This window comes from Numenius arquata, chromosome 11, assembly GCF_964106895.1.
Source record: "Numenius arquata chromosome 11, bNumArq3.hap1.1, whole genome shotgun sequence".
Lineage (NCBI taxonomy): Eukaryota > Metazoa > Chordata > Aves > Charadriiformes > Scolopacidae > Numenius > Numenius arquata.
This window is the reverse complement of record NC_133586.1, coordinates 19,434,487-19,450,223: the sequence shown is the minus strand read 5'-3', so window position 1 is coordinate 19,450,223 and position 15,737 is coordinate 19,434,487. Positions and strand designations below refer to the sequence as shown.

Genomic DNA, 15,737 nt, shown 5'->3' with positions numbered 1-15,737 from the left:
GGAGACAGACCAACTCATTCTCTGATGCATTTGCTATTAGGGCTAAGAGACTTTCAGGAACCAGAGGAAGAAAGGAACTGACAGCCCTCCACAGCAGTTGGTAAGATACATCCCTTCTCAATCTGTGGGGCTCAAGAGTTCTCCAAACTATTTATGTTAACTAAAATAATCCTTACCGGGATGAGTTGAAAGGGGTTTTACGTATGAATTTATTAGCATCCCATAGTACTTGTGCAAGCAAGGCTTCCTGCACCACTGAACTTCCATGTTTACCTACATAAAGATCAAGCCCCGTTATCTATTACTCAAGCATAAGCTATAAAAATTTCACTATGCTCTATTTTCAGAAATCTTCCCCATTTATGTCTTACAGAGACTCACGTAGTCTAAATATAATCAAAAGCACTCACAGCAAAACTAATCCCAGAATACCAAGAAGAAAAATTTTAAAGTTCATCTTAAACAGATGGAGCTGTATTTCTTGAACGTAATGTACCAGAACTACCAACCCCTCCATTTTCATTACCTTACCACCCCCAGAAGGGCCTGCTTTCGCTTGCTTACATGCCATAACACACGCTCACTGTTTCCAGCTGTCTAATTCCATTCTAATCACATCCAGCTTTCCTTTGCTGTCCATATAGCTTTTGATGACTTTGAAGCACCAGTCAGACACGCTGTGGTGCTACAAGGGCTGCCTTTAGTAGTTAAATGTTTTCTTTAAAAGAGTCCAGACCTTTCCTCTTGAAAAAGTAAAAAGAGGGGCTTTCTGGACAGAACTTCCTTTTATATCTTTGAATTAAATTCAGGTATCAGCAAGGTTTTGATTAATAGGGCTTAATTTCTTTAAGAAAACTCCTCTTGCAGCTCACGCCCATAGAGTGATTGCCTAAACAACAAGAACACATTTCTCTCAGCATAAACAGTTGTTTTGTACCTACTACTGTTACTCTCAACAGATCCCTCCAGGGCTGGGAAAAGCGGAAAAAGGAAAAAAAAAGAAAGAAACAAAACACACCCAACAACTTTAGGTCAGCACATGAACCCTAGGCAGCCTTGTGGCGTGCCTGTTTGTTAGCATTCACTTTGAAGTTCACTCCTGTAGGAGGGGAAGGTAAATACAAGATAGCCGCTTTCACTGTGCCAGTCTCAGGTCTACAGTTGTTACAAACACGCACACGCACTCTGTTAGCATAACGCAGTGCCTTTGTGCACATGTGCACATGTGCCTTTCAAAGTGAATGAAAGAGGAAAAAATATTTCAAATTTTTGAAAAAATATTTCAAAATGAGGCCTTAACTTCTGGAAGGCCCCTGGATTCACTCTGTTGGTTTAGAGCTTTCTGTTCCTAGAGGAACTAGACTGTTTTCATTCTGTCTCGCACTTCTCATCATTCATTATCCCCAAAGACAGCCAGTGGGCATTCACAGGAATAACTGTACAGATCTATCTGAAGTTAATTCAGCTTAGTTCCATCTAAGTTTATATATTACTGCTTATTTCCACCAGTAAAAATACAGCTATTTACTAGGGATAGAAAAACCATAATTAACTCTGCACATGCTTCAGTGGGGAGGAGGTCTCTGCCAAGCAGCAGCCTTACTCCATGTACTCACCCTGAACCGTGGTGCACAACAACAGCCGCGAGGTCATACAGGCAGCTTTCTGGGCCACTGTTCTCGGGCTGTGGTTTGAAAGACAGAAAACTCTTCAGATCTCAATAGCACCTACTATAATTTGTTATAAAAAACATAAACTGTGGAAGAAATTTCTACAGAAAGTATCAATGAGGCTTCATACCTCTAACAAGTAGCATTTCATGTCTAGGCCTCGTAAGGGAAACTCAACATACGTATCAACCTTGTTTCTCAAATATGCAGTCCAGTGAAATCGTTTCAAGTGTAAGCATAGCACCTACAGGATTTAAAAAACAAAGGAGAAGGCTGCATTAGAGGAAGAGGTTGAATTTAGAGCTAGACATCTGCAGTAGCCTATGGCAGGGTTAGGTGTTGGGTCCACTAATGGCCGAGTCGTTATTTCCTTTGACACATTGTCATGCTGTTATTTTTCATGCTTAGACAAACCTTTGGTAGTTTCTGAATCCAGAATTTTTTGGTGGACTTCTGTTTCTTTTTGCATTTGTGACACATATACAGCTCTGTCTCATCAAGTTCTTCCAGGTCTGTAAAACTGCGAAGACAATCTACAAAAAGAACAAGATACAAAAAAACCAGGAACACCCACATAAATAAACCTGATTCAAGATGACATCAAGTGATTTTTTGTAACATGAAATACAACAAATACAGCACAACAGAGAAGGTGTGCTCATCTACTGCGGTCATTCTAGTTATTGTATACATCTGTGCAACAAAAAGCTGTCTTAATAATGTGTTTTAATACAGTAACACGTTGGAACATGCAGCATTCCCTGTTCCTTAAAACATAGCTGTAGACAGTTCAAGAGAAAAAAGGCATTCATGAAATCGCCATCTTTCAAACAAGATTCCATCCAACATTCAACACAACTATTCTAATGAAACTAAATTACTTTCTAACAAAGACAAATTCAGCTTTTAAAAGGTGATATGGTTTCAAGGCATAAAGCGGACACAGAAAATAATGGGGTTTTGATTACTATTTCACAATCTGCAGCAAGTACATTCACAAATCTGTAAAAATGAACATCCTTTAAAACAAGGTCAGTAACAGCACTAGTGCCCAACTTCACAGGATTGTATTTATGTTGTTTAAAAAGCAGAACACCCCAGAGCCATCCTTACTGTGCGCAGTGGCCACACGCTGCTCAGCATAGCGCCTTAGCAAATGCCAACAGGCCACAACACAGATGAGCACAGCTTGGGAAGACTGGGGTACATCAGCAATACTCTGACCACAAAGAAACACCTCTGCTGGAATCCTCCTGGATATGGAGCTGACTTCCTGAAGCACTGCTCAGCTCTACTTTACCATAGTAGAACATCAATATACAGTGACTGGGGTAAAACCTGTATCAGAAACTATTTTGGTACCACCTTCTACCACAGAATCTCGTAAAATTAGAGATTGGCACCAAGTCACACCCTCTGTGAAAGCCTGGCTCCTCTGAAATAGATACTCTGAAGAGTATATACTCTTAGTTTGTTATCCAAGCACTCTTACCTCGTAGTGTGCACATTGGTCCATTTTCTTGATTTTTAGTACGTTTATTTCTGAACTGACTTGGAATATCTAGCGAAAGGTCTAGAAAACAAAGAGTTAAAATAAAATTTAGGGCTGAATGAAACAATGCCTAATCTTTTCAGGCTAAAACTCCGGTTCAGTCATGTGACAGCTAAATATATCAAGCTCCGGATTTATTTTTCTGCCTTAAAGTCACATGGTATTTTGAAAGCAAGAGGCACCTTACCTAGGAATGGGTCAAACTTTCTAGATTCAGTCCCACATATTAGGCAGTTGACTTCATTTTGAAGAATGCCTCCAAAAATGGCTGTGACAACAGTAGACGCTCCATTTCTAGACAAACCACATCAGAGAGAGAAAGTCAGTCAGAATGTCTCAGACGATTCATTTTCAGTACCTGTTACATGTTCACTGCTTACAGCTCACCGCTACTCCACAAAGCGGTGTTGTCCGTGTGTAACGGACAGTGACCGAGTTCATCCACTGGGCATTTCATTCACCCCAGAATTTACAGTGCAAGCATTTAGCTGCTCTGACTCTTTCGCTTTATCTTGTACCCGAAGATGCGTGAACCGCGTACGCTCTAAGCAGGTGCTCAAAACGTCAGTGTTGAAAGTATTCCGGTTGATTGCACTGCTACAGTGGAGAGCTGATGCTCACAGGGGTACAATATTTTAACCCTGTAATTAAGGCTGTTTCTGAAACAAAAGTTGTTCCCTTTTAGGTAGGTCAAGCATGTTTTTGTTTTAATTCTGTACCCTTTGTTACAAGTAATTTTGACTACCTCAAGTATGTTTCTGCACTTCACTTCTAAAGACAGCTTAAGTTGCATTGAGATATGAGAAACATATCTTGTGCTTCCAAATTCTCTGTGCTTTCATTACTCTCTCAATCTTTATAGCAGATTATGTAATGGATTTATATCTCGTAGTCCAATTTAAAAAAAATCAAAATATTTTTAAGGTATATTATTATACAGCTTCTCGACTTACTTGCTAGTTTGTGCTTGCAGACATGACACCACAAGCCTGCAGAAGCCTGTGTTCCTTATCTGCACTCCACCTACATCTTTAAAGTTACTCTGAACACTTCTTGTTGAGCAGAAGGAAATGGCTACCCAAATAAACCATCACTCAAGAAGAGCGCAGTCACAGCCCACTTACTACTTTACTGTAGGCACTTAAGTGTACGCGACCTTAATTTGCCCTTGACAGAAGGCAGCTTACTTCACCTCACCGGGCAATTCAACAGCCATTCTCAAGACAAATTTGCAGCAGATATGTGAACAGAGTTTAAATTCTCCTTGGGTTTTGACATTCAAAATGTTGAAAAAGCAAAATTGGTTTAGTTTTCAAATACACTTTAAGAACATTTTAGGATTTCTTTGTGAGATTTTTTTTTAAGCATCAGCAAAGCAACATAAATGGGGTAAAAGGCACAGTCTGAACTCTAGGCTTTTCCTAATGAAGTACCTATAAAATCCTGCATCTCTCAGCTCTGCTTACTCTGTCCTAGTCAGAATAGGAAGAGAAAACTCACTCAACTCTTACATAGGGCATCCAAGGACTAAGGGATCCAATGTCCAGGCTGAACTGACTTAACATTCCTTCCTGAAGCAAATTAAAATGTTTTCTCTCTGTGACAGTTTCAATCTGAGAGAAAACACACTTGGGACAGAATTCAGAAACAACAGTATTTTGAGAAGTACAGAAAGAGGAGTGAAACACGTGGATTACCTCTGTTTCAAGACATACAGCAACATGAAAATCAAAATCACCAGGAAAAAAGCAAAAGCTTTAACTGTCAAGTGATACGCAAATTTAGCAGTATCATCTGCAGGGAAATGGACTTCAGCCGGTAACTGCACGGCTCACTCCACGATCCAGGAGGTCTGCTGACAATTTAAACCTACAAGTACTTGGCACCTTTTTGTGCTCCTGTATCATTCGGGCCAGCTGTCACCCTAGGACGTTGCGATTGCCTGAACAAGGAATTATATGTGGGTATAAAACAGAAAATAAAAAGTTCTTTTTATTTCTAAAAGAGTAATGAATTCTAAGCGTTCACAACCGAGCCTGTATGCTCCCTTACACCTATGACAATTGCTGATCCTTTTGAAAGGAAGCCCATGCTATAGGATGCTAATCCTTTATAACCTGCAGCTTTATAATCATAACCTTTACAGAGGCGCTAAGGAGAATTTAAGCAAGGAACCATGAATTTGAAGGTTTTGAAGAAATTAAAAAAAAACCACTTCTTACATGCAACATTTGTTGCTTGCAGACAGACTAGAATTTTCTTGCAAAATTACTGAACGTGAAACACCATTGAAGCCACCCTGGAGTTCCAGGTGTAGATGGTCCAAAAGGTAACGCATGAACTCGTGGGCATCCTGTTGCTGGTACCCCCTTAAGAGAAAAGGAAACAACAGCGACACAATCACCAAATATACAGGTTGCTTTAGTGCCGACACACAGAGAGCACCAGAATCACATGAAAGAACCTTTGCTTGTTTAATAATACTGAGCAGACTTTACAGAGACATTCATATTTTGTGAAAAAAAAAAAAAAAAGTCCAAGTAGCCTTTGGAAACGTACGTGATTTTGGTTCTTCACAGCTCACTCGCTCTCTGTGCATCTCTTTTTGAGAATGAAGGAACATTTAAGAATATACATTTCAGATAGGAAGAGACCTTTTAGAAAACAACAGGGAGCAGCAGATACATAACAGTTGCTCACATATTTGGTTAACACCAAACTCAGTCTGTGCTAGTAACATCCTAGGACTCATATACATGTTAATTAAAAATACACACAGTAGTAGCAGTGAATTCCCCTCACTCACTCAAAGCATGTCTCATTTCTCTTTGTTATTGGCTATATTTGATTAGTACCTCTGCAGAACTGTTACAAATCAGGTTCAGGCAGCAGAGTATTCATCTCTACTCCGAAACTACTATAAATTACGATCAATATCTTGACATCTCAAACCAGCCAAGATTCAAAAGGACACCACAAAATGTATTGTTCACATGGGATTCAGAGTCAGTATTTCTAAGTTGTTTTTCACTCATCCACTGATCCCACTCACTTTGGCAATTCCAGGTGTTTGCTTGCCTGTTTGTTCCCCTCCCCACCAAAGCCAGGAATTTAATCTTTGGGTTTGTTTTCCACATGCATCTTTCATCAACAACATGAAGTCTGAAATAATTAGGATGGAAGAGAGATTTCTTTCCTCTTGTAGGGTGAGATCTATAGCCATGCTCGGAATTGCACACCTCCCCAGCATGACCCACACAACACTTATTGGGAGAGGGAGGTAATGGCGGGGTATCCAAAGCATCTCTTGGGCATTTGGATTTGGTAGGGCTCCAGTCTCAGATGTGCCGTGCCATCAGCAGCAACGCTGCTCAAAGTCACCATTGTTATCTCACCACTAACAAACCTAATCGAAGGGAACAGAGAAGCCAGCACAGTAAAATATGCCTTTAAAGTTATTTAAGCTAAATCATGCATCAAATTTAACAAACAACTGCTGTTCATTTGCCATAAGATGTATACTGAGATGAAGTCGGAAAGCATAGTGAAACAGTGAAAGCTTTGTGCAACACTGACGTAATTATGTGCAAGACTTTGTAGGCCTAGTTACAAAAATCCCTACATGGTAGAGTTGGCTTTCCTCTTCCTCTTGTCCATTCTGTTTAGCTGCTTTATCATGCCTCCCCGGCCCCTCTTCCTCCTCACTGTTCCACCCAAGTAACTGTCACAGAGGAACGTCTGGCAAAGAACAGAGATGTTTTTTATGCTACTGCTGAGGGGAGGGAAAATATCTGTAAGACTCATGGCACAGTACCCAGAGTGGGAGAGAAATGAGAACAGCTTCGGTGCAACGTAAGTACGCAATGTGAGGCTGATGTGCTTAGTGAACAACACAGGTGTGTCCTACAGAAGTATTGCTAGGAGGTAACAACATAAAAATGACATAAAGCCTTTTCATCTTGAAGAATTATAGTAATGTTTTCTTCCAAACTAGCATCTTTAAAAGAAATCCCCAAGTTTGTAAATAGATCTTACAGCACCCTGAAAAACATCAGCAGCACTACTGACCTTTTACAACAGAAAAGCTGGCACACAGAAACGCTGCTTGCTTCAACAGGCCAGAGTTCTGTACAGCCAAAAATAGGACTTAATTCTCCCAAAGTTGCAAAATAATTATATGTTACTATGAAACGAGGTAGTAAACCTGAACTCGGCTTCAAAGCTGCATGTTAACTGAGCACACTGTAGGATAATTTGAAGTTGCTGAGATAACACAGGATTCGCTTAATTTACTGAATACAGATGTCTTCAATTAAATAAACATATAGGCAATCTTAATAAACAGCTAAAGATTAAATTTATGGAAAGGCTTTGCTTCAGACACCTTTTCAATATTCCTCTCAAAAGAGCTCTGAAGTATATGGCACCCTTGCTCTGCAACAAATTCGATGAAATAACCTTTGGAATCATTCCACGTTGTTGGTTGTACTCCTCGTGCATGTGTTTGTACTTGCATACAAATATGTTAATTATAGATGAAAGATTTTTTTGGATTTGTTAAAAAGCGTAAGTATAGATACAGATCTTTTAGAACATGATGATATGGACGATGCACTGTTTAAAATAAACTATGATCTAAAAGCCCCTCAGCAAAAAAGCATAGTTTCTCTGGTAGCCAGCTTGTGTAATAAAACTGATCTCCATCCACCCGAAGCAATTCAGTTCAAGCCCACCTCTGACATTCCTTTTCCTACCGGCAACAAGAAGGGACGCAAACAGAACAGTTCCTGGGAGAACAGAGCACACTATTTATACAGCAGTAAATCAGCAAAATACACATCTTGCAACTCAGCCATGGAGTGTGCAGCAGCAGCAGTTTTTTCTATAAGGTTCTGTAAGAAGAACAGCACTTGCAGTCTTTGGAGGCAGGCACGATGTGCCTTTAACAATTGAAATCTCTTTGGGCTAAACCAATTAAACCAGGTTTCCAAGCGTGTCTCCTCCCCCCTGCCCCGCCACCTCAGGCTTCCCAAGCACAAGCCAAGGTGGCTGGTTTGCCCTTAACTTGCTACTGGCTCCGCCTTTATTTCATGTGTTTGTCCATCCACCTCCTCCTCCCAAACTCACAAGACGCACACAAGGTAAAACTAGAATTGTCACATCGTTAGCTTTTACAAGGTACAATTAAGCACTGAACAAATTTAAATTTTCTCCCTGGATCACGTGGGAGAAGGGATCTACTGAGCAGATGACTCTTCTCCATGTGATTTAATGAATTCTCTAGTCAATTAATCATGGACATGTTAACGGGGAATAAAATGGGGAAGAGAAGAACCCCAACAAACAGCACTTTTTCTTTTAAAAGCTGTGATAAAACCCACAGTGCTGAAAATTTGCTTGAGGAACTTTAATGAACTGGTTTCTCACTGAATCTAACAGGAATTAGTGTGAAGACTGTAATAGGGAAACTGGTCACGGACATTATGGATGATGTTCACTTGCCTATAATGTTTTGGTCGCTGCTTGCAACTACTGGTATTAAACTTCCTTGATTCTCATAAGCCAAGTGAAACATATTTGGCAGTGTGAAGAATAGAACAAATAGATTTGTGTTATTCTGGTTACTCATTGAGTAGATGTGTTCACAGCATCTTTTCAGCACTGCTGGAGATGTAACAGATAACAGAACATCTTTACTACCTGAGAACACGGAGCAACTTACCTTCATCACAATATTTCCTAACAGGTTTCAGTGCTCCTTTGAAAGAGGTTCAGGGGCCAGGACAGGGAGACCTTGGAGAGGAACGATACTTTGATTTACTTGGGTAACCTTCTTTTCCCCTTTCTTTTATTGTCTTTTTTGTCAGTATGGGCACAGAGTGCCTATTATGCACAAGATTTTTTCTTATAGCCCTTATTTCATGTCCAGCTGGTGACTACAATGTTTTGAGAGAATCAAGGAAGTTTCAGCCAGTATGTCTGCATTTAGGCCTGTAGGTGCTGTACCTTTTTTAATCTGACTACACCACTTTCTTATCGCAGCCAAGCTTGGGTTCTGTCGACACCACACACTTGGCACTTACCTACTAGTCATTATCTTGATTCTTCTGCCCTTTGGAGCACTGGCTTAAAGGTACAACTACTACTATTTTAGTATTTGAGATGTTTGTCCTCTCCAACACTGCTACAAGTAGCATGTAGTAGAAGGGTGGGGAAAAAAAAGCACTACTGATGAACACAAAACTGTCAAAGTGAAGATCCTTTTCAAAGCATATTTGTGGGCGTAAGGGAAAGCTGCATAGAGTGCATGCCGCAGATTCAGCGAATTTTAGAGTAGGGCACCAACAATACAAGGTTGCAATCAAGACTATTGTTCTTATTCTACATAACTTACCTAAAATTTGGCATGATTTTCCAAACAACGTAAAATAAGGACTCTGGACTAAACGCCGTTTGGCTTCCTTGCCATAAAGCACAGAGTGTTTTTCTGAATTCTTCCACCAAGGAACTGGAAAGAAAGTAAAAGCTGGTGGTTAGTATGGGTTTGTGTTAGAAAATTTACAGGTTTACTAGCTCAATGGTACAAATATCAGCCATCGCTTTCATTAAGACTGTAACGACTAGGTAAATACCCTTTCCAGTATGTCCAAAATCCTACCTACAGCAGTGAAGAGAGACACAGGTCAGCAAAATTACATTTCCGATGTTGAGGACTCACCTGGAAATCTATCCACCTCTTGCCATTTTCCTGTAGGCTCTGGTAACATCATCCCCTTAATACTTGCTCAGACAAGCTACAGATTCTAAATTGCTTACTCTGGGGGGTTTTTTGGGGTTTTTGTTTTTTTTTTTTCTTTTTTCTTTTGTTTTGGGGGGTGTGGTGATTTTTGTTTTGGGGTTTTTTTTTTGTAGTATGTTCACTCACAGACGTAACCGTATTTTAGCTGTAATTAATTAACATAATGTCTGGAGTACATATAACTATAACTAACACTTCTTAACCTTACTTTTAAATGCAGTCAACACTCTGGTGCTTTCTGATGTATCTGAGTGCTTCCCCCTGCAGCACCAAACCTATATAAGCAAACTGAAAGGGATACAAGGTGGAGTTTTTTGTATAGCCAAGTGTTTTTCTATGACTCTGTTCCCCCACGAATCATTTCTCTATGGCTCTGCAACACCGAAAGCGTATCGCAGCTCTACTACCCAAGCATTTGCTGTTTTCCATAGAGTTCAGTGCTACCAAGGAACATGCAGCTTACACGTTGTTATCCCCCTGGCTCCTGGTATGGTAAGTTCTCCTGCCTGCTGTCTTCCCATTCCTCAGCTCCACAGCAGGCAGCTCTTTGAAGTAACAGCAGAACTGCTGAATGTTACTACGGAAAAAGGAAAAATGAATTAAATCCTTAAAGGGCAGAGAACAAAGATAATATTATGTGTTCTGGAGCCTGTTCTTTGAAATGCACTGTTCTTCATGCAGTGGTAGGGGACGGCAATCACAAACAGTTCAAGATACAAGAAATACATGTATATATGTAAATACTCATCTTCTGTAAATGACCGAGCAGATCTGTAAAAATCACCGTCATCCCAACTACCTGAAATAATTACATTATGGCTCTGCTTTGACTAAGAGATACCATGACAGATGGAGGCATTGGAAGGCATTTCCTAACAAACCACACTGCATCTGCTGAGGAGGGTAACCCCATGCCTACCACCACCTATCAATTCTAACTTGCTGCCACCCTCCCAGTAATGGAACACGTGCCTCAGCTCCTGCCAGTGAACCCTGAATGATGGAAAAGAAAATGGAGACCAATTAGTCCTGCTATAGCCTGACTCAGTAGTCTCCCAGTGAAGCAGGCAAATTCAGAAATGCAAAAGGACAATTACAGAGCAGCGGTGGTCTTGGCAGCAGTTAAATGAGGTCTAACATTCAGCACTGCAGAAACTGTTCTCCTGCCTGCTTCCATGAGACCACATCCCTCAAAGCAATGTCTCTGCTTTCACAGCAACCATAAGCATCAACACCTTTCAACAGCCTCAGCAATGAAAGGACAGTCTCCTTTTCTGCTGAGGACAGGGCAGGCTTCCTCTGGAACACCGCATCACAGCCAGTCCCTCACACTGTGAAACACAACCTTATGGTACCTGCACACGTCTGTTCCTGCAAATGCAGGTACACCTTCGTACAGTGGTAATTCCCTTGCCTAATGCACACAACCACTCTCACAAAGGGTGGGGAAAGCTATGGAGGTACCTGAGCGACTGAAGGATTGCATTCATGAAACACGTATTCCCCAGGTTGCGAAGGCCTGTGGCACAAAGGGCAGTGGTGCTTCCCTGGAAATGAGAACGGTTAAGTTAAAGAAAGACTTATCATTGCTCCTCGACTTTCTCCCCACAAAGCTGTTACCCTCATATCAGAATAGATTTAGACAATAATAAACTACACTGTTTGAAAAGTGCAGTTTCAAAGCCAAAGCAACCACCTCACCAGCTCAAACTGCCTTCAAGCTCCATCTTGACATGAGACCTGTTTCTTACTCATTCTTGTCAACAAAAAATTATACTACATCTTTTCCTGCGTAAATAAATCTAATATAGGACAACACAGAGTTAAACACAGGCTTTTATTGCAAAGTATTTGTGTGTATATATGTAAAATATTCACACTCCAACAACGTTCAGTGAGAACTGGACAGCAATTTCCCTGAAGTGCCTTTAAAAAAATTAAAATACCAATCCTTATCCATTTAGTCCTGTGTCTAATATGCACAGTGTGGCTGCCTGCAGGTTATTTTAAAGTCACCAGCACCAGCTGCTGGCTTGGTTTTATGGTAGCCAGGAGTGGTTTTGAAAGACACACAACAGCATTTATTTAAGTTAGACTGTGCCAAGAAAAAGCAATGTGTTGAACAAAGAGAAGAAAAACCTACACCATTTACAGTCTAGGAGTTTAATCAGATTAGAGCAATGTTACCCACAGATGAGCTTGCTTTTTGCCAAATAATCTCCATGGTAGGCTGGGAGGAGAAGGAAGAGAACTGGGGACAGTGTTGTACTTATAATTTCTAGAATCTGCAACACTTGGACACATTCCATTGTCTACAAAATATCACATTTAAAGTTCATCAAATTTTGGGGGGTTCTTCATTGTTCTAACAGAATTTAAAAGCTAGGGCTGTATTTTAGTAGTAGTATCTCAAAATCAACATATTACTTGACACCAAAGACTGTGTGCAAATCCAGGTTACCAAATGTGTATTCAAAGTGTTCCAATAAAACTTTTTTTCTCCCCAAATCTACCACAAACATAATCTCTGGTGAAGAACTAATGACAGCAGAATATTTGTGTATACGTTGTTTAAAAAAAAAAAAAAGCGTTATTTACATACACAATTATTTACCAATTCAGTAAGAATTGTTTCAAGAGACCCATTTTCCAATAAAGGAAAATAACTTCTAAGTACAAACACCACGATGTCCTTCGCATATTCTTTTCTCGCTCTTGCCCAGGGTGAGACAGCAGGGTATCACTGCGAACAGCAGTGGCCTGTCTTTTCTAGATAAGGATCCAGTGTGCCAACAATAAAAAGATCATCTGTTGCCACAGGCAATATTCAAGTATTAATAAATAAACAAAACTGAGACAACAGCTTCTTTTCTTTGTAATCAGGTAGTTGTTCCTCATAGCTGAAGACAGCTATTACTTCAGCTCCCTTTGACTACATTGTGTCCTGCAGCCCCAGGGGCCGAGGAGGAAAGCTCCGCTCTACCACTCCTTCTGGCCAAGGGTGAAAATGAAGCAGTTCCAAACAACTGGGTCAGTATCTCCCCTCTCCCTCCCTAAAATCTGGGAGAAATTATGAAGATTAGAAACTCCCCCAACCCAAACTGTGGAAAACTGAGACATTAGGTTTGGGGCATTCTTCGCCTGGAAGAAATTATGTAGCCCTTCAGCTATCTAGCAAGGGCTGGATTGTCCTCTCCTGGGTGCTATTCTGCAGATGTGAAGTTAAAATAGCAGGAAGATGAGAGTAAGAAAAGCTTTCAGAATAGTCCACAGTTACTTTTGAAAGCAAGTTTTACTAAGCTCTTTTAAAAAATTGTTAAGATTTTTTACTTTTTCCTAACAATTACTCTCTTATCCCCCCAGAAAAAGACAGTGAGACAAAATACCCTTGTTTGCTTGGAAAAGAAAAGTCTTATATCTAGCCCTGTTTTAATTCCAATAGGTACTGGCTCCTTCTGATTTTGCTGATCCCACCAAGATCTTGAAACCCTTCTGAAGCACATGGAAGCTCAAAGTCTGGGTGAACAGAAATGCAGCAAAATAGCAAACGTTATTTTGTGAGAAGGGATTCTTCTAGGCCTATGGTCGGGAGATGAGAAAGACCAAGTGCACCAAGCAGAATTTGGGTAACTCATTGTAACTATCTCAAGTCTAGGCCAACTCTAAGCCTCACCAGGCTGAAAAAAAAAACAACCCTTAAACTCACTGTACCAGATCCGTCATACTTACATTTACTTTTAATAACTTGCTGTTCAGAGATGAATTTTCCAATAGTTTTCTTTTCCTATGTCTGTCTGATGTAAAGGCTGAACTGTTGGAAAGTAATTAAAAGAGGTTATTTACTATAAATTGTGTGAAATGGACAACAGATAATCATCCTAATGTTTAACTCGGTGATTACATTTGCCACTAGTTGTCATTAAGACAGCAAAAAGCTTCCCGATAGCAACATCTGCTTTTCATAGTCTTAAAATAGGCTGCATCTCCCTCAGAGTACAGACACACATCCTATTTTCAACACTGATGTCCAAGGTAATTGCATTAAGTTATGCATGCTACAGTATGCACCCTGAAGAGTGGTCTTACTAGTATGCCACTTTTCACCTAAATTATTGATCTTTTTCCTTAATCAAAGGACTGTTTAATACAGAATTTTCCATAAAATACTTTTGTCAGAAGAATCATCTAAGCCTGTAGAAAGACAACTTCAAAAAAATCAGGACAAAGTCAAGTTACCAAAAATCAAAAATAACTCGAGTGCTAGCACTTATTTATTATAGCTGAATTTTCTTACTAAAATAAAAGTACATGAGGTTATAACATTTGTGTAATACTAATACAAAGTTACAAGAACAATTAGTTATTCTTTTCCACATCACTGGAAATTACTGGCCCTTCAATTCTAACAGTTTATGACTTCTCTCTCATCTAATAGCAAAATCATAACTTGTTCCAGATTCTAGGTTTAGGGTGTTGTTTTTTGTTGAGTTGTTTGGGTTTTGTTTTGGTTTTTTTTTTTAATCAAAAAGTCCTCCAAACATTCAAAAACTGTCATTACACACAATGGAAGCCTCCATGGTATCATTTATACCTCCCAAAGAGTTAGATCTGGACATTTCTGAAATAATAACATGCACTTCTGATTGTGCTTAAACATCTTTACATCACATTACATACCTGAGAAACCCTTCAAAAAGAGAACGGAAAATAATGAAAACATTAATATTACCAACAGATTAAGTGACACACTTAACTTGGGGAGGATCCAGAGACTTCCCAAAAATCACAGCAATTTCTTAGCAGGAGTCCTGCTTCAACTCTGGGGCGTTCAAACCCATTTGGAAGCACTGTGTGCACACGTGCTTCTACTTAGGATTGTATAAGATTTCCAAGCAAACTGTGAAAAGACTATTTGCTCCCTAGCACTGGCCACAGCACCTGCATCACAACCATTGTAGTATCTACTTTTCAGTGGAACCGTGCCAGGTAAAGGCAGAGGAAAAACATGTCTCTTCTGTACAATTCCGAGTTCATAAGCCTTCTTAACCTTTTTGTTTGGAAACCAAACTATGCAATTAATATGAAGACTATTTCCACCTGCATTTTCGCTTCAGCTTCTCTGCTCCAGAAACTTACTCTGTTTTTGACAAACTATCCTTCTGTTCTGGAAATTCTCTCCCATTTATATGGAAAAAGACAGTAATTATTGGGTAGGGTAGCAATAAAATTAACTGATATCTAAAATTCCTGTATCACCATGCACTGCTTCCACGAGATTCACCTTTTAAGAAACAAATCCATTCACTCTGCACTTCTGCTTCTCAGTGATGAAAAGGATATTTAAACATACAAAGCATCACACACATAGAAGGACCAAACTATATATATGTTAAATACATATATACATATAAAACTGAAATACCACTTAAATGATACAAGTCCACCCAAAGCAGTCTGGCTGTAAACAAACTACTTACTTTTCCAAGTTCTGTAGGTGCTCTCTGACCTTCTGTACCAGGCCCAGCTTGGTATCATTCACTACAAAATCATCACAGCGATAACTGCAAGAAAAACATTTATCAGAATGTGCACGTGATTTCAATGAAGTATTCCAAAACTGTCAGGCAAGCCTATGTGTGGGAAGCACTGAAGTGACTCAGTGGAAGATTACAAGGGGAACAGAGAAGCACAACACCTACATACAGAGTTTGTTTCC

At 39.8% G+C, this 15,737-nt stretch overlaps 1 protein-coding gene across 2 annotated transcripts in view; it reads right to left on the bottom strand.

Moving 5' to 3' along the window:
* The window catches only part of USP3 (ubiquitin specific peptidase 3), a 45,310-nt gene that overhangs the window by 2,991 nt on the left and 26,582 nt on the right, over positions 1 to 15,737 (bottom strand). For both annotated transcript variants that reach the window (XM_074155661.1, XM_074155662.1), the window contains 11 exons: positions 15,499 to 15,582; positions 13,751 to 13,832; positions 11,486 to 11,568; positions 10,485 to 10,598; positions 9,617 to 9,730; positions 5,445 to 5,591; positions 3,410 to 3,516; positions 3,163 to 3,243; positions 2,085 to 2,203; positions 1,801 to 1,914; positions 1,617 to 1,684 (listed from right to left, as the gene is read on the bottom strand). In XM_074155661.1, coding sequence (XP_074011762.1) covers positions 1,617 to 1,684; positions 1,801 to 1,914; positions 2,085 to 2,203; positions 3,163 to 3,243; positions 3,410 to 3,516; positions 5,445 to 5,591; positions 9,617 to 9,730; positions 10,485 to 10,598; positions 11,486 to 11,568; positions 13,751 to 13,832; positions 15,499 to 15,582 — 1,113 coding nt within the window. The remainder of the gene's footprint in view (positions 1 to 1,616; positions 1,685 to 1,800; positions 1,915 to 2,084; positions 2,204 to 3,162; positions 3,244 to 3,409; positions 3,517 to 5,444; positions 5,592 to 9,616; positions 9,731 to 10,484; positions 10,599 to 11,485; positions 11,569 to 13,750; positions 13,833 to 15,498; positions 15,583 to 15,737) is intronic.